This window comes from Trachypithecus francoisi, unplaced genomic scaffold (assembly GCF_009764315.1).
Source record: "Trachypithecus francoisi isolate TF-2019V2 unplaced genomic scaffold, Tfra_2.0 Lachesis_group14, whole genome shotgun sequence".
Taxonomy (NCBI): Eukaryota; Metazoa; Chordata; class Mammalia; order Primates; family Cercopithecidae; genus Trachypithecus; species Trachypithecus francoisi.
In genome coordinates, this window is record NW_022681459.1 from 61,650,849 (window position 1) to 61,668,042 (window position 17,194).

The 17,194-nt window shown below is 57.4% G+C and overlaps 2 protein-coding genes across 14 annotated transcripts in view; one reads left to right on the forward strand and one right to left on the reverse strand.

The window, feature by feature from the left end:
• The window catches only part of MRTFA (myocardin related transcription factor A), a 215,522-nt gene extending 205,629 nt beyond the window's left edge, over positions 1-9,893 (forward strand). For 4 of the 5 annotated variants that reach the window (XM_033233849.1, XM_033233850.1, XM_033233848.1 and 1 more), the window contains 4 exons: positions 716-1,738; positions 2,646-2,798; positions 3,090-3,150; positions 8,245-9,893. In XM_033233849.1, the coding sequence (XP_033089740.1) occupies positions 716-1,738; positions 2,646-2,798; positions 3,090-3,150; positions 8,245-8,762 (1,755 nt within the window). In that variant the 3' untranslated portion in view covers positions 8,763-9,893. Of the gene's footprint in view, positions 1-715; positions 1,739-2,645; positions 2,799-3,089; positions 3,161-8,244 lie in introns of all 5 variants that reach the window. The other variant, XM_033233852.1, reaches the window with a different exon arrangement.
• A 145-nt stretch (positions 9,894-10,038) lies between these two features.
• The window catches only part of SGSM3 (small G protein signaling modulator 3), a 36,778-nt gene continuing 29,622 nt past the window's right edge, over positions 10,039-17,194 (reverse strand). For 3 of the 9 annotated variants that reach the window (XM_033233853.1, XM_033233859.1, XM_033233854.1), the window contains 17 exons: positions 15,585-15,793; positions 15,376-15,483; positions 14,791-14,934; positions 14,260-14,455; positions 13,884-14,029; positions 13,444-13,668; positions 12,773-13,084; positions 12,533-12,688; positions 12,259-12,313; positions 12,009-12,058; positions 11,700-11,852; positions 11,425-11,495; positions 11,280-11,328; positions 11,106-11,191; positions 10,752-10,874; positions 10,598-10,658; positions 10,039-10,440 (listed from right to left, as the gene is read on the reverse strand). In XM_033233853.1, coding sequence (XP_033089744.1) covers positions 10,363-10,440; positions 10,598-10,658; positions 10,752-10,874; positions 11,106-11,191; positions 11,280-11,328; positions 11,425-11,495; positions 11,700-11,852; positions 12,009-12,058; positions 12,259-12,313; positions 12,533-12,688; positions 12,773-13,084; positions 13,444-13,668; positions 13,884-14,029; positions 14,260-14,455; positions 14,791-14,934; positions 15,376-15,483; positions 15,585-15,793 — 2,222 coding nt within the window. In that variant the 3' untranslated portion in view covers positions 10,039-10,362. Of the gene's footprint in view, positions 10,441-10,597; positions 10,659-10,751; positions 10,875-11,105; positions 11,192-11,279; positions 11,349-11,424; positions 11,496-11,699; positions 11,853-12,008; positions 12,059-12,258; positions 12,314-12,508; positions 13,085-13,443; positions 13,669-13,883; positions 14,030-14,259; positions 14,456-14,790; positions 14,935-15,375; positions 15,484-15,584; positions 15,794-17,194 lie in introns of all 9 variants that reach the window. The other 6 variants (XM_033233861.1, XM_033233860.1, XM_033233857.1 and 3 more) reach the window with 5 other exon arrangements.

The window sequence follows — 17,194 nt, forward strand, 5'->3', positions numbered from 1 at the left end:
TGGTACATTCAATGTGAGAAGTGGGGATTGGTGTCCCTGTGAGGATGGTCAAGCTGAGGCACTGACAGGAGGAGAAGCTTGTCCACAGTCGCAGACCTGGTCAGTGTAGACCGGGCTGTCCAGTAGCAACCCTGCTTGCATTTTCCCCTTTGCCGGTGAATGCGGAGCTCAGGGTGCTGTTCAGATGCAGTGCCTGCCTGGGAAGAGAGTGGCCTGTGATCAGGGTCACAGACTTGGCTTCCGTCCTAGGGCCTTGGAGAGGAGTGGGTCATGCCCAGTGCCTTGTGTGTTTTCTCTGCCCCATCAGAAGATTGACTGGACCAAGCTCTCCCTTGAGAACTTGTTCTCTGAACTAGGCTGGGCCCTACTTTCATGAGCTCGGTTTTCTCTTCTGCAAAACTAAGTCTGTTCCATTCAAGATTTATTGAGCCCAAGCACCATGCTGGGGGCTGGGGACAGCTGTGGGCACCATGTGCCAGCCCTCGCTGCCTGCATAGGTGGGGAGCATTGTAACCAGGTCCCTGCTAGAGTGAGAACAATGAAAGGGAGGATGCTGTTGGCTCAGGTGGTGGGGGGCATTGCGCCCTCTAGGCTGCTGGAGGGTTAGGGCAGTTGATGCATCTGAAGTGCGCTTGTGTCAGACTGCCCTTCTGCCTGGACCCAGTGCCCTGTGTCCAGCTGCCCCTGGCCTCCCTGACTCTTGACTGCCTTGCAGGTGGCAGAGCTGAAGCAGGAGCTGAAGTTGCGATCACTGCCCGTCTCAGGCACCAAAACTGAGCTGATTGAGCGTCTTCGAGCCTACCAAGACCAAATCGGCCCTGTCCCAGGAGCCCCCAAGGCCCCTGCCACCACCTCTATCCTGCACAAGGCTGGCGAGGTGGTGGTAGCCTTCCCGGCGGCCCGGCTGAGCACAGGGCCAGCTCTGGTGGCAGCAGGCCTGGCCCCAACTGAGGTGGTGGTGGCCACGGTGACCAGCAATGGAGTGGTGAAATTTGGCAGCACGGGCTCCACACCGCCTGTGTCTCCTACGCCCTCAGAGCGCTCACTGCTCAGCACCGGCGATGAAAACTCCACCCCCGGGGACACCTTTGGTGAGATGGTGACGTCTCCCCTGACGCAGCTGACCCTGCAGGCCTCGCCACTGCAGATCCTCGTGAAGGAGGAGGGCCCCCGGGCCGGGTCCTGTTGCCTGAGCCCTGGGGGGCGGGCAGAGCTAGAGGGGCGCGACAAGGACCAGATGCTGCAGGAGAAAGACAAGCAGATCGAGGAGCTGACGCGCATGCTCCGGCAGAAGCAGCAGCTGGTGGAGCGGCTCAGGCTGCAGCTGGAGCAGGAAAAGCGAGCCCAGCAGCCCGCCCCAACCCCTGTCCCCACCCCTGCCCCTCTCGGCACCCCAGTGAAGCAGGAGAACAGCTTCTCCAGCTGCCAACTGAGCCGACAGCCCTTGGGCCCTGCTCACCCATTCAGCCCCAGCCTGGCGGCCCCAACCACCAACCATGTAGACCCTTGTGCTGCGGCCCCGGGGCCCCCGTCTGTGGTGGTGAAGCAGGAAGCTGTGCAGCCTGAGCCCGAGCCGGTCCCCGCCCCCCAGCTGCTTCTGGGTCCTCAGGGCCCTGGCCTCATCAAGGGGGTTGCACCTCCCACCCTCATCACTGACTCCACAGGGACCCACCTTGTCCTCACCGTGACCAATAAGAATGCAGACAGCCCTGGCCTGTCCAGTGGAAGCCCCCAGCAGGTACCTGGGTATGGGAGGAACCGGGCAGGGCCCAGAGGAGGGTGGGAAGAGCGTCTCGCTACAGCCCTCGTGGGCCCCAGGGGTCCCCTCGTGCTGGGCATTTTGTGTTTGCTTCATTTAATCTTCCTTTCAACCCTCTGAAATGAGAGGTCGTTATCCCCATCTCACCACAGGGAGCACTGAGACTTAGGAAAGTTAAGGGACTTGCCTGAGACCCCCTAGCCTAGGGCGGAACCATTGGCCAGCTCTCCACCTCTCTCGGTGTTGAGACTAGAACATTTTTACGCCTCAGCAGAGGACTCCTGAGCAGCCCACACCAGGCTGGGCCTGCCCTAGTGCTGCTCTGTGGGGAGTGGCCAGTGAAGGTCAGAGGTAGCCTGCCCTGGGGAGAGGCTGTGGGGTCCTCTGACCAGGATCCGGCTCAGGGTCCTCCCCTCAGAGAGGCCAGCTGTCCCCACCGAGGTGTCAGCAGCAGAAAGCTCCCCCAGCAGACCTCTCAGCCTAGGCCACAGGTGAGGCTGCCCTAAGGCTTTATGTAGCCTTGTGGTCCTGCAGAACTTGGGGGTGGAGGAGACAGTGACAGGAACAGGTACCTCAGGATAGGAGATGGGGGTCCCTGAGCAGACCCAAGCAGAGAAAGAAGCTGCAGAAATCTCAGGGGGTGACCAGCCCAGCCCAGAGACCTCTCCCAAACCTCAAGAGGCCAGGCACCCCGGGTTGAGGGTCCCCCATCCTGTATTCCTTCTTACCTAGTGGCTTTCACAAAAGCTCCCTAAAAGCCAGTGCCCCCCATCTGCCCTCCTGGAGTGTGAGAGGCCCTGGCCCTATCCCCACCTCTCACCCCTACAAGGCAGGTCTGCACCCCCAGCCCCCTGGCCACTGGTCCTCTCCCTGCTCTCCTGTCCAGCCCTCATCCCAGCCTGGCTCTCCAGTGCCTGCCGCCTCTGCCCAGATGGACCTAGAGCACCCACTGCAGCCCCTCTTTGGGACCCCCACGTCTCTGCTGAAGAAGGAACCACCTGGCTATGAGGAAGCCATGAGCCAGCAGCCCAAACAGCAGGTGAGGAAGGCGGGCTGGGCCTGGCCATTGCGGGCGGCTGCCCTAGGCTGCTGGGCTGAGGTTCCTACAGCCCCAGCTGCAGGAATAGGGGGCAGGTGAAGCCCAGCTTCAGGCTCAGAGAGGCCTTGGGGAGTGGGCCGTGGGGGGATAGGCACCAGGAGTCCGGGCACGCCTGTGGGTGCTGTGGATCTGGCTGCTTATTCTGGGTGGAGGGAGGAGCCTCATTCGTAGTTCATGCTGGGAGCCCCCATTCAAGAGTTTCACTTTTTTTTTTTTTCCTTTGTCCCGCAGGAAAATGGTTCCTCAAGCCAGCAGATGGACGACCTGTTTGACATTCTCATTCAGAGCGGAGGTAACCCCAGGTCCCCTGCTGCCTCCTGACAGCCTTCTCTGTTCATAGGTGTCTCTAGCCCTGGGTTGGTTTGTTTTTATTGAATGCTTCCACGCGTGACCAGTCTTGGGCAAGCACTGTGGGTGCAGTGGTGGCTGTGAGCCCTCCTGTCTCCAGGGCCTGGATGAGAGGACCAGGGAAGGTGTAGTCCTTCAGCAGGGAGCACTGCCCCCAGGCCCTCACCTGCCAATGAACAGAAGAGACGTTTGCCCTTGTGGAGCTCACACTGCAGCCTGGGGAGGTGGAAAACAAGTAGAAGAAATAAGCAGATCATATGGAAGATCCGAGAGGAGCCTTCGGAGGCGGAGGGGAGGCAGAGGTCTGGGGAGCCTGGTGGGGAAGGGCCGGGATGGCTCCTCTGAGCGGGAGCAGCTGCGTGCATCTGTGCGGCCTCGGGAGTGCCTGGCGAGTCGGAGTGGAGTTGAGGAAAGGGAAAGAAGGGCTTTGTGGCCAGATCATGCGTGGCCTCCTGGGCATCAGGGCAGGGTGGCTTTGGCTCCATCGTGTGGGAAGCCATCGCACAGCGTTGGGTAGAGTGGCCTGGTCTGATGCAGGACCCAGGAACCTTCCAGCTGCTGTAGCGATAGCAGCCGTGCAACGGCAGAAGCAGGGAGCCCCAGGTTGGGGGTGGTGGGAGAGCAGGGCTGTGGCCCAGCAGGCAGCAGTGGCAGGTGGAGTAACAGCTAGAGTCAGCCCCATTTGGAGAGAGCCAGGTTGGTGTCTTTATGGATGAGGTGTGGAGAGAGGGAAGGAACAGCCAAGGATGACTTCAAGGGCTGTGGCCTGAAGGGCCAGGGTGGAGTGGCCATTGATGGGGTGAGCTGGGGAGGGGGCACGTGTGGGACCACATTGTGCAGTTGCTGATGGGGTGTGTCATGAGTGGAGGGTTTACAGGGACAGTTGACATCGAGTGGCATTTGTAAGAGAGGTCTGGGCTGCAATGTAGGAGTTGGGGTGTTGTCACATCTAGATTGGCAGTTGGAGCTGGGAGGCTGCCCAGGGCGTGAGGTGGGGGAGCAGAGGTCGGGGCTGAGCCCAGCCTTGGGGGTCGAGAGGACAAGCAGTGGCAGGGTGTGGTGTCCTGGAAGCCAGCTGTGGCCAAGGGAGCTGAGGACCGAGGTCTGGACACGGAAGCAGGCGTCATGGGCACAACAGGAAGTCCGTGAGAGGCCTAAGAGCAGGGTTGGGGGTGGCCATGGAGAGCTCTCTGGGAGGTTCCTCTGCAGAGGGGAGGAAGAGAGTAGGGCAGATGCTGGATGGGAGACAGCATGCATCTGTGTGAGGGACCCAGCTGGGAGTGGAAGATCCCAGAGGACCCCGAGATGGCCCTGGGAAGGAGCTTACTGGCGGCAGCAGGCAAGAAGGCTGGGCGTGTGGTGCCGACGCTGGTCGGCGAGCACGGACTTCTCTCCAAGTGTCTCAGTGGCTTCTGGAGGAGGAGGAGTGGCTGAGGGGTACAGGAAAAGCGGGAGCTCAGCCTGGAACCACAGCTCTACCAGAGTGGATTTGATGTTGTGTGAATTTTATTTCAATTTAAGACGAGCTCAGTCACTGGTGTTCCTGTGAAGTCAGCAATTCTCAAGCCTTAGGGAGAATCCCCAGGTCCCTGGGGCCTGAGGTGCATCTCTCACCAGTGCAGGTGGCACTGAGGCGGCAGGTATGGGACCTGCTTTGGGGACGACTGGGCTGGGCACTCAGGAAAGAGGCCTTGGCATGAGCTTCAGGAGTTTCCAAGGGAAGGTGGTGCTACCCCAGAGATTGTTCAAGAAGGAAAAGGGAACAGGCTTTGAACTCTAACTTCTAAGAGATGGCAGAGAAAAGGAGAGTGGTGGGTGTGGGTGCCGCCTGCCCCCAAAGGGACACTGAGAAGTGGCCCAAGAGGTGGCAGTGATGCCAGAAGCAGGTGTTTGAGGAGAGAGGTCTGGGCAGGTGGTGGCAGCTGGAGGTGAGCAACCTGCTTGCCTGTGAGAGCAGCTGTAGGGCAAAGAATGCATTCTGCTGGGCCAGGGGCGGCCGGAGCCCACAGGGTTGGGGAGCAGGCCCGGTTTTTGCATAATTCTTTTTTTTAGTTGTGGTGAAATAATAAAATTTGCCATTCTAACCATTTTTTAAATGTACAATTCAGAGGTATTAGGTCCATTCAGTGTTGTGCAGCTATCACCCTTACCTACTCTAGAACTTTTTTTTTTTTTGAGACGGAGTCTCGCTCTGTCACCCAGCCTGGAGTCCAGTGGCGCAATCTTGGTTCACTGCAAGCTCCATCTCCCGGGTTTACGCCATTCTCCTGCCTCAGTCTTCCTTCTGCTCACTGCTCGGGCCTCGTGATCCGCCCGTCTCGGCTTCCCAAAGTGCTGGGATTACAGGCTTGAGCCACCGCGCCCGGCCGACTCTAGAACTTCTACATCACCCCATAGGGAAACTACCCATTAGACAGTTAACTCCCCATTCTCCCCAACTGCAGCCCTTGGCAGCCCCCATCCCACTTTCTCTATGGATTTGCCTATTGTAGGGACCTCACAGAAGTGGAATCAGTTTGTCCTGTGTCTGGCGTATTTCACTCAGCATAATGTCCTCAAGGTCCATCTGTGTTGCAGCATGTGTCAGAATTTCACTCTTTTTAAAGGCTGAGTTGTACCCCTGGTGTGGATACACCACATTTTCTTCATTCATCTGTGGCCGGACACCTGGCTTGTTTCCTCCCTTTGGATGTTGTGAATGTGGGTGTGCAAGTGTCTGTCTTGAGTCCCTGCTTTCAGTTCTGGGCATAAACCTAGGGCTAGAATTGCCGGATCATGTGGTAGTCTGACTCTGTTGCCCAGGTTGGAGTGCAGTAGTGGGATCTTGACTCACTGCAACCTCTGCCTCTTGGATTCAAGCAATTCTCCTGCCTCAGCCTCTCGAGTAGCTGGCGTCCGCCTCCACACCCGGCCAATTTTTTTGTATTTTTTAGTAGATGCAGGGTTTCACTGTGTTGCCTAGGCTGGTTTTGAACTCCTGAGCTCAGGCAGTATATCCGCCTCGGCCTCCCAAAGTGATAGGGTTACAGGCATGAGCCACCACACCCAGCCTCATATGGTAACTTCTGTGTTTAACTTTCTGAGGAATCACTAAACTGTTTCTACTGCAGCTGTAGCATTTTACATTCACACTAGCAACGCACAAGGGTTCCAGTTTCTTCACCTCCTCACCAGCACTCCTTATTTTCAATTTTTTGATAAAAGCCACCCTAATGGGTGTGAAGTGGTACCTTAGTTTGCATTTCTGTAATTTAGTGATGTGGAGCACCTTTTCATGTGCTGCCTGACCATTCGTGTATCTTCTTTTGGAGAATGGCTGAGTCCTTTGCACATTTTTTAAAATTTTTTAAAACTTGTGGTAAATTGACCGGGCGCAGTGGCTCACACCTGTAATCCCAGCACTTTGGGAGGCCGAGGCAGGTGGATCAATGTCACGAGATCGAGACCATGCTGGCTAACATGGTGAAACCCCATTCCTACTAAAAAATACAAAAAAATTAGCCAGGCGTGGTGGCGGGCGCCTGTAGTCCCAGCTACTCGGGAGGCTGAGGCAGGAGAATGGCGTGAACCCGGGAGGCGGAGCTTGCAGTGAGTCAAAATCGCACCACTGTACTCCAGACTGGGCGACAGAGCGAGACTCTGTCTGAAAAAAAAAAAAAATTGTGGTAAATAATGCCTGTAGTCCCAGCTACTTGGGAGGCCAAGGCAGGTGGATCATGAGGTCAGGAGTTCGAGACCAGCCTGATCAACATGGTGAAACCCCATCTATACTAAAAATACAAAAATATTAGCCAGACGTGGTGGCACATGCCTGTAATCTCAGGAGGCTGAGGCAGGAGAATTGCTTGAAACCAGGAGGTGGAGGTTACAGTGGGCCAAGATTGCCACACTGCACTATAGCCTGGGCAACGGTGAGACTCAGTCTCAAAAAAAAAAAAAAAAAAAAATGTGGTAAATACACCTAAAATTTACCTTTTTTTGGTTTTGTTTTTTTGGTAAAGACGGGGTCTGCATTGTTGCCCAGGCTGAGCTCAAACTTCTGGCTTGAAGCCAATCCTCCTGTCCCGGCCTCCCAAAGTGCTGGCATGACAGGTGTGACATTTTACTGTTGTGAATGATGCTCTTCTCAACACCTGTGTACAAACATCTGCGACCCTGCTTCCAATTCTTTTGGGTATATGCCCTGCAGTGGAATTGCTAGATCATATGATAATTCTTTTTTTTTTTTGGAGATGGAGTTTTGCTTTTGTTGCCCAGGCTGGAGTGCAGTGGCATGATCTCGGCCCACTGCAACCTCCGCTTTCTGGTTTCAAGCGATTCTCCTGTGTTAGCTTCCCGAGTAGCTGGGATTACAGGCGCCTGCCACCACACTTGGCTAGTTTTTGTACTTTTAGTAGAGATGGGGTGTCACCACGTTGGCCAGGCTGGTGTCGAACTCCCGATCTTGTGATCTGCCCACCTCAGCCTCCCAAAGTGCTGGGATTACAGGCGTGAGCCACCGCACCTGGCCAGTAATTCTATTTTTAAGTGTTGGAGGAACCTCCGTACTGTTCTGCATAGCAGTTGCACCATTTTGCATTTCTATCACAGGGCACAAGGGCTCCAGTTTCTCTGTATCCTCACCAGCACTTTCTTTAAAAATTTAATTTTACAGTAGCTACTCCAGTGGGTTTGAGATGTATCTCACTGTGGTCTCCCTCTATGACTAGTGATATTGAGCTCTTTTCATGTGCTGCTTTTCATGTGCCATTTGTATGTAATTGGAGAAATGTCTGTTCAAATCCTTTACCCATTCTTGAGTCAAGTTTGGTTTTTTTGTTGTTGAGTTTTAGAAGTTCTCTGTGTATTCTGGATATCACTTCTTTATCAAATACATGATTTAGGAAATATTAAGAGTTTTATAGTGTTAGCTCTTACATTTAAGTCTTTGATCCGTTTTATTTTTGTAAATTGTGTGAGGTTAGGGTCCACCTTCATTCTTTCGCATGTAGATATACAGGCTTGGTTTCTGATATCCACTTATTGTCTTGATTGGCAGAAATTTCAGCAGATTTCAAGGAGCCGCCATCCCTGCCAGGGAAGGAGAAGCCATCCCCGAAGACAGCCTGTGGGTCCCCCCTGGCAGCACAGCCATCACCCTCTGCTGAGCTCCCCCAGGCTGCCCCACCTCCGCCGGGCTCACCCTCCCTCCCTGGGCGCCTGGAGGACTTCCTGGAGAGCAGCACGGGGCTGCCCCTGCTGACCAGTGGGCATGAGGGGCCAGAGCCCCTTTCCCTCATTGACGACCTCCATAGCCAGATGCTGAGCAGCACTGCCATCCTGGACCACCCCCCGTCACCCATGGACACCTCGGAATTGCACTTTGCTCCTGAGCCCAGCAGCACCATGGGCCTGGACCTGGCTGATGGCCACCTGGACAGCATGGACTGGCTGGAGCTGTCGTCAGGTGGTCCTGTGCTGAGCCTGGCCCCCCTCAGCACCACAGCCCCCAGCCTCTTCTCCACAGACTTCCTTGATGGCCATGATTTGCAGCTGCACTGGGATTCCTGCTTGTAGCTCTCTGGCTCGAGACTGGGGGTGGGGAAGGGGCTGGGAGCCAGGGTACTCCGGTGCGTGGCTCTCCTGCGTGATTCGGCCTCTCCACATGGTTGTGAGTCTTGACAATCACAGCCCCTGCTTTTTCCCTTCCCTGGGAGGCTAGAACAGAGAAGCCCCTACTCCTGGTTCGGGCCCACCCAGGGCAGAGGAGAGCAGCTGTCAAGAAGCAGCCCTGGCTCTCACGCTGGGGTTTTGGACACCCAGTCAGGGCCAGGGCCATTTCAGCTTGACCTCCTTTTTTGAGGTCAGGGGCACTGTCTGGCTACAGTTTGGCTAAGGCAGGTGAAGCCCAGCCAAAGCCCAGCCAGGAGGCTTCTCTTCTGACCCAGGGCTGAGACATGTCAGGGGGTGAATCTCCTTTTCGCTCCCTGCTTTGCTGTGAAGGGATAAGTTAGCCTGGGCTTCTACCCCCTCGTCCCCGTGTCTGCCACCCCCAGGGCTTCCTGGGATGAGGCTCCCTGCCATTTTAGTGTCTTGGTGTAGTGTAACCATTTAGTGGTTGGTGGCAACAATTTTCTGTACAGGTGTATATACCTCTATATTATATATCGACATACATATAGACATATATTTTTGGGGGGGGACAGGAGATGGGTGCAACTCCCTCCCATCCTACTCTCACAGAAGGGACTGGATGCAAGGTTACCCTTGAGCTATGTGCCACCGTCTGGTGCCCAGTCTGGCATGCAGCTACCCAGGCCCACCCATCACGTGTGATTGACATGTAGACACCCTGCCACGGCCTGTGCCCCACCTGCCCTGCTTCCTGGTTCCTTATCAGTGCCACGAGGGCAGAGGTGCTACCTGGCCTTCCTGCCAGGAGCTCTCCACCCACTCACATTCCATCCCCGCCGCCTCACTGCAGCCAGCGTGACCCTAGGACAGGAGGGAATTGGGCCCAGCTTCACCCTGCTGTGGGGCTGAGAGATGGCCATGAGGTTGTGGCTGTCTCCTGCCCTGGGGCCACTGGCTTCACACTCTGGCCTGACTCAGACTCATAGGGGAGTAGGGGTGGAGTCACCAAAACCAGTGCTGGGATAAAGATGGGGAAGGTGTGTGAACTTTTTAAAATAAAAACAAAAACACAGGCCTGTTAGTGCATCTTACTCAGTCCATGGAAGGGGTGGGTGGCATAGCTGGGGGTCCTGGGCCTGTTGTGTCCTAGCATCTGAGGGGCCAGGCAGAGCCTTGGACATGACAGCTCTGCAGCCCTGGCTGTACAGAAGACAGGAGGTACGTTCTCAAAGACAGTTTATTTATAAACCAAGGAGGATAGGAGCTTATTAGTCACCCCCATCCCCTTCCCTCTTCCTGAGCAAAGACTGGCACAGACATGGCTCCCCACCACCTCACAAGGCTTTTGGTACAAACTGTGGTTTGGCCCAGAGCATCTCTAAGGACCCTGGTAGGGCAGGGCACCCTCTGCTGCCACCACCTGGAGTGGGGCAGCCTGATATCCCGGGGCCCAGGCCAGGGCTCTGGAGCTGCTTTTCCCTGGGCTCTGCAGCTTGGGGTCCTGGGCCACCTCAGACCCAGGCCCGAGGCTGGGGAGGAGGGGTCACCCATCCACATCCCAGCTGAAGAGATGGTGCTTCACCAGCATGTCCCGGACGCCCTCCTTCAGGGGCTGCTGCACCTGCAAACAGGGCAGCCCCTCACCTCACAGGCCTTGGGTGTGGCTGGGCTGGTTCCTAACCACTGACACCAGCACTCTTGTGTCCCCACCTCAGCCACCCTGTGAACGGTTTGGGCAGCTCCATCAGCACAGGCCTTACGAGGCCCACACCACCCACCTCTCTCTTCGCAGGGAGTTCCCAGTCCTGGGAGAGGCTGAAGGCAAAGCAGCAGAGGACTCTAGAGGTGAGGAGGGGGTTGGTGAGGCTCTTGTCACCCCCAGCCAGCCCTTCCTGCCCCACCTCCATTCCCTGAGCCCAGTAAGGTCCTCACCGGAGCTCACACTTGATCTGGACCCAGCCCGGGCTGCGCAGGAAGGACCAGGGCTGGTACCACTTCTCCACGGTGGGCAGGCTGGAGCAGAGCACCTCCAGCCACAGGTGCAGCACCTGCTCACTGGGGACATGGCCAGGAGTGGGGAGCAGGGGCGGCTCCGGGCGCTTCTGGCTGCAGCCACGGTAGAGGCCTCCAGCCTGTCCCTCAGCAGCTCCCAGACCACCCTCTTCAGGGAAGGACCTGAGCCCCTGAGGTTCTTTGTCCTTTAGGGTCCCCTGTAAGGACCCTCCTGATGCTGGGCTGGGTCCCCCCTACTCCAGGGTTCTCCTCCAACCCCTTTTCCACACTCACTTGAGCCCCACGCAGATCAGTGAGCGGAGCTTCACATCCATTTGTGCGTGCACTGCATCGTGGCTCACGTTCACAGACTGCACAGCCTGGGGACGGCACCGTCTGCTGTCACTCAGGCTCCCCCACGGGCTAACCTCGAGAAGTCTATAGGGTCTGGCAGAGGAGGCCCCTTACCCGGTAGAGCAGCTCCTCTGGGGTCAGGACCTTGCCATCTTCGTCCAACCTGAGGGGGCACCAAAGCTCCTGGGGTGCCGGGGCTGGGTCAAACCCCGCCCTCCCACTGCAGGCGACTCCACCAGAGGAACCCAGGCCCAGTTACCTGAAGGTCTTACAGAGCACCAGGCGGGAATACACGGAGGCAAAATCTCTCTCGACCTCCCGGCCTGCAGCCTGTGGGAACAGCACACGGTGTGAGTGTAGGGACAGGAAGATGCTGGTTCAAAGCCCTTGGGGCCAACTGGGCACCTGTCACCACCCTGCCAGCTCTTCCCATCCTCTCCGTGGGGCCCAGGGACAGGAAGGGCCTAAGATGGGTACTGGGGGGCACAGCAGGGCTGGTGCAGGGTGGGGGACATGGGCCAGCCACTGACTTACCTCCTCTATAAACAGCCAGGGGTGGCAGGCACCCCCAAGCAGCGATGGCTTCTTCAGTCCATGTTCGAACAGGGCCTTAAGGGCCGGGCAGAGGGTCCCTCGCACGAGGTCTGTGACCCCCTCCGTCACTGAGTCATCCCCCGCGATGGAATACTGATGGGAGGGATGGGTCTGAGAAAGCCCTGCCTGACACCTGCAGCCAGTGGCCCTCCTCTGTCCTCTCTGCCATGTTAACAGGCCAGAACTCACTGGGGACACAGGCCCTGGCTAAGAGGGTGCCAGCCGTGCCTAGCCCGCCCACCCCCTCACCTCTTTGCTGCGCTCATCCAGGACTTCCACAAACTTGGCTGGAAACCAGCCTGTGGAAAAAATAGGCCCTGTGAGGAGCAGCCACAAGCTCAGGCAGGCAGGGCAGGGGGAAGCTGGCCCAGGTGCTTCAGGGACCTCAAGCCAGGCAGGGTAGAGAGGAGAACGGCCTTGCAGTGGCCAGGGTCACTGAAGTCTTCTGTGCCCACCCCCTCCTCCCTCTCCCGGCTCAAGAGCAGACCAAGGCCCCCACCTCGCAGGCCGTTGAGCTCCCCCACCCAGCAGTGCTCGTCCTTCTGAGACACGATCTGCACAGGAGGAAAAACAGCAGGAACCAAAGCTGGGTGCTTGGGGCCAGCGCCTCCTGCACCCCTGATAAGACGCCTCAGCAGCGAGGCCAGGCCAAGACCCCTACATCTACACAAGAGCAGCTCTTGGCAGGGAAAGGGGTTGGAGTGGGGCTTGGTGGAGGGAGGCTGGGGAACCCGCCCCAGCCTGAGGACCTGTAGTCCAGCTCCCCCACGCACTGTGATGATGTCGTTCTTGCGGAAGCCCAGCTCGTCGTCATCGTGCCGCTCGAAGTCCAGCAGGGCCTTGGCTCGGCGCCGGTGGCCGCGTGAACATGCCACGTAGTTCTCGTGGTCCCGCTGGTGGCTCTCCATGCTGTAGTCTGGAGTCAGCTCCTGCCAGAGTGAACACAGGCCCACCAAGGGGGTTGGAGGAGTTAGGGCCGTGTTTGGTACCAGCCCAGGGAGCTGGTCACTCACCACGCTGCAGTTTTTGGGGTCTGCGCACTGGAAGTGACGCGCCACACGCAGGATGGCTTCCCGGAGGTCAGCCACCAGTTCCGTCTGCTTGATGTTCTTGGCCTTGAGTGCCTCCAGGTCATCCTCCCCTAGGAGGCCCAGAGAGCAATGGTGACCACGGCTCACTCCAGGCCCCCGAGGAGGAAGCTCCACGTCCACATGAGCGTGAGGACAGACTGTTCCATGCCCACACTGCCTGGCACCCGCAGAGCTCTCACCAAAGAGCAGAGCAGTGATGGTAGACTTCCTCCGCTGGGTCCTGCGGCGAACAACCTGCACCATGAGGAGAGGGTCAGGGCGGTCCTGGCCCCCGGAAGAGAACCCACCAGCCCTCGGCTTATGTTCTCTCATCTAAAATGGCCTCTGATGCTGGCTCTGAGAGTTGAAAACAGATCATCAGTTCAGAGCTGGGTCTGCCTTCCTCCCAAACTGTGCCAGGGTCAGAACCTGAGACGCACGAAGCCCGAGGGGGCCTGGGTCACCCCACAGCTGTGGTGTGACTGGGCCAGGCTGGGGGGCAGAGCAGGAAGGGCTGGTTTGTTTGCCATAGCCCCCACACTTGCTCTGAACTTCAGGGTGACCCATTCCCCACATGCTGTGGGCCAAGTCGGGGCCCCCCCATCCTGGGTCACCTGAGAGAGGTTGGTGAGGGTGCCAGTCCCCAGGAGCTGACCCTGGTCTGCAATGAGATAGGCCAGGTGCTTGCGGCGCTGAGTCTCCACAGCCACGTCGGTGAGGGAGCCGGCCAGCCGCATGGCCACCCCCAGAAGCAGCTCCGCGTCCTCCATCTGCGACGGGATATCCGATAGCGTGTTGAAGATGGAGGCTGAGTTCTCTGACTGGATCAGCTCTTCTTCCTGGGCCGTGTCAGAGCAGGATGCGGGGAGAAGGTTGTTACTGCAGGGACCTGGCACTGAACTGACCCCAACCCCCATCCTCAGGGACCTGTTTGCCTTGGCACAGTTGTCAGGGGCCGGGGGACTGGTCTCTTGCCTGGCCCAGGGAGGTCTCTCACTCCCTGCCCCCCATCTCAGGCTCCTACTCCTCAGCCTGAAGTGGGGCCCTGGAGCACCTTGAGGTGCAGCATGCCCAGTGTGAGTTGGAACAGCACCCGGGAGCCCTCATAGAAAAACAGGTCCCAGATGCGCAGGAGCAGCTTGATGTCCACCACGCTGGCGAAGGCCGTGAGGAACCAGTGCAGTGTGATCAGGGACAGCTCTGTAAACACAGGAGCCGAAGCTGCTGGGGAGGAGGTGGAGGAAACTTCCCTCCCCAGAACTGGAGGGAGGTCCTCTCTGCTCAAGAGCAAAGGAGGGGATGGGGCAGGGAACACCGGAGAACAAGAGTGACAAAGACCAGGGTTGGGGGCTATGCCCCATCCCCACTTGGCCATCCGCCTGAGGCCTCCAAGCTGCAGAATGGGAGCCAGTGGCTCAGAGGCCCCTTACCTATGTCATGCTCCTGGAGCAGCTTGTCCAGGCGAGGCAGGTACTGGACAATGAGGTGGCGCAGGACCCGCTGGTCAGTCTGGACGCCCAGCAGGGTGGTGCTGAAGTAGGAGGCGGGGAGCAGGTCCTCGATGATGGCGCACATCATCCAGAAGGTATCCTCCTCCTCCAGGAACAGCAGGAGGCAGGCGGCCACCTGGCCAGGGCATGGGGATAAGGGCCCTCTACCCAGGTCTTTGTAAAAATTAGAAAAGGTGCCCCTACCCTAGGGAGACCAATTAGCAAAAGCCTCTTGGGGGGCACGCATGCTGGAACACAGGCCTTCCCCGGGCTGCTTTCCTTGGCCGGCCTCAGTTTCACACCCTTCGGGGGGCCACTCTGCTTGAATAGCGTGCAGCTGCCCTGATCTCCTTGGGGACTCCCCTGCCCCCTACCTCCCCTGCTGCTGCCCCAGAGCGGGAGACCATTCCTTGTTAGGGGTCCTGGAGGAGGCCCTGGGGCTGTCACTGCCCTTGCTGGGGCTGTGCTCACCATACCAGTGCCCTGGCAGTAGCCGATCTCTGGGTAGAGCCAGGCCAGGGCCCGGAGCACCCTGCGCAGGCGGGGCACCCCGATGCTGCCCATGCTGGCGAAGCAAGCGTTGCTGGGCATGGTGCGCAGCAGGTCCTTCTCGATCTGTCCAGCAGCCATCAGCACCCACAACAACAAGACCTTGTGACACCCTGGGAGGGAGGCAGACCCCAGGCGGGCTTCTCCCCCAGGAATAGGGATTCCTCGTGTTCCTGGTCAAGGTCACCCTCCTCCCTTCAGGGTCAGCTCCCAGCCAGTGTGGAGCTGGGACATCAAATCCACCTGGGAAGCTTCATGCCAGACCGAGTGAATGAGAACGTGTGGCCCAAGGCCTGGAGTCTATATTTAGAGTCCCCATCTGTTCCTAAAGTGGACCTGGGCTTGGGAACTCCATCTCCAAGCCCTTCCATAGCACTGATGGCCTTTTGGACAATTCTTTCTGTGGCCTACAGAGAACCCAGGAAGAAGCATGTATCCTCCCCCACCCCCCAACAAGGGCACACTCCCAGAGCCCCAGGCAGCCTCCCTCTCTCCTGCCAGCCTCACCTGCTTGGCAGCAAGGGTCTCATCGTTGGAGCTGTTCTTCACAATCTCGCGGTAGGACAACTCAGAGTTCCTCTTCTTCTGCAGAGCCCCAGAGAGCCGCATCCATAGCTGAGGGAAGGGAGTCGCAAGGGCACTCAGTCTTTCTCGTGACACCTAATCATGGGGCCAAGACCCTCTCAAAACCCTGTGGGTCCCTGTGGCCACTTTACCTGTGGCCTCATGCCATGTGGGATGCCGGCCAGCACCAGGGAACGGAGCTTCTCAGAGCGGGGTAGAGAGACTGCAATCTTGTCCCAGGTGAGATCCCCCACGTCGTGGTTATGGGTGAACTCCAGGTGGGCCTGCCACCGCAGCCTCTGTGGAGCATCCTCCAGCAGAGGGGAGCTCGCCAGCAGACTAGAGCCAGGCTCACCACCTTCTGCCAAGAGACAGCCGAGGGACGCCACAGTGAGCAGAGGAGGAAGAAAAAAGCATTCTCTACTATGTGTTCTGCAAGCAGCCAAGCCTGTCTTCAGGAGGGTCTCAGCTTCATGGCTCTAGGCCAGCTCTCTCCCGCCAGATCCAGAGTCCCACAGCTAATGGCTTTCTGACAGCTCCAGGTGATCATCTAACATGCACCTATGATGAGCAAAGCTCTTCACTTTCTCCTCAAAGCCACTCCTACCACAGTACTACCCAGATCCAGAAATGATACCTCCATTCTCCCAATGCTCAGCCTAAACCTTGGAGTCACCTCTGGCTCCTCCCTCGCCCAGACCCCACACTCAGTCCTTTAGCAAACCCACAGGACTTTACGTCTCACTTCCCCTGTCCACGGCCCTTGTCCAAGCCATCGTCCCTCATCCAGATCGCTGCACTGGCCCTCCCGCTGACCTCCCTTGTTGCTACCCTCACCTCCCAAAGGCCGTTCTCCTCAGTAGCCACAGCAACCCTTCCAAAATGCAAGTCAGATCATGTCACACTGCTCAGAGCTGAGACTCAAAGGCAAGGGCTTTCCAGGGCTCCCTCAGGTGCTTCCTCTGGGCCATGCCCACTCTGTCCTCATCCCCTGCCATTTTCCTCTTGGCTCCCTCTCCTCCAATGACATGGTCTGAAAAGGCCACTTCAGGGCCTTTGCACCTCTCCTTCCCCTTCCCCAGCTCTGCCCAATTCCCTGGCTTCCTTATATATTGATTTACTGCCCCTCTTCCCTGAAGTATTTTCCCAGCCCTTCTTGCTGCAGCATATTACATGCTTGTTTACTGCCTGTCTCCCTCTCTAAAATGAGAACTCCATGTAGTCAAGACCACCTTCAGTTTTGTTTAAGGGCCTAGGGGTGCAGCTGTGGAGACTACAGCACCCACAGTTGGGTTCATGAGATACTCGTTGAATGAATGAGGTGAAGCTCTCCTGTGGTAGCCCAGCAATCTCTGGGTGAGCTCCATAGACAGCCTCGTCCTTATTCACCCAAAAGCTAATCCCTCAGCCCAGCTTTCAAAAGCACCAACTTTAATGACTTTACCTACAGTAAAATGCAAATGTTAGGTGTACATTTTGGTATATAAACAAATGTCTAAACATTATCCCCATCAAGCAGTCTCAGTTCCATGGTGTAACAGTGAACACTCTGACCCCAGTGACCCAGCCAAACAGATACTTCATCATACCAGCAAGTTCCCTGTGTCCCTCTCAACCCAAACCTTTACCCTGCAACTACCTGCCTACAAATCAGAAGAACAAGGAAAACCCTTGTCAGAATTGGAAACGTGAGTGACCTGAAGGTGATTAGTTGCAGTCAATTAAAATGTCCTAGCCACAGTTCTGGCCTGGCATCCAGTTG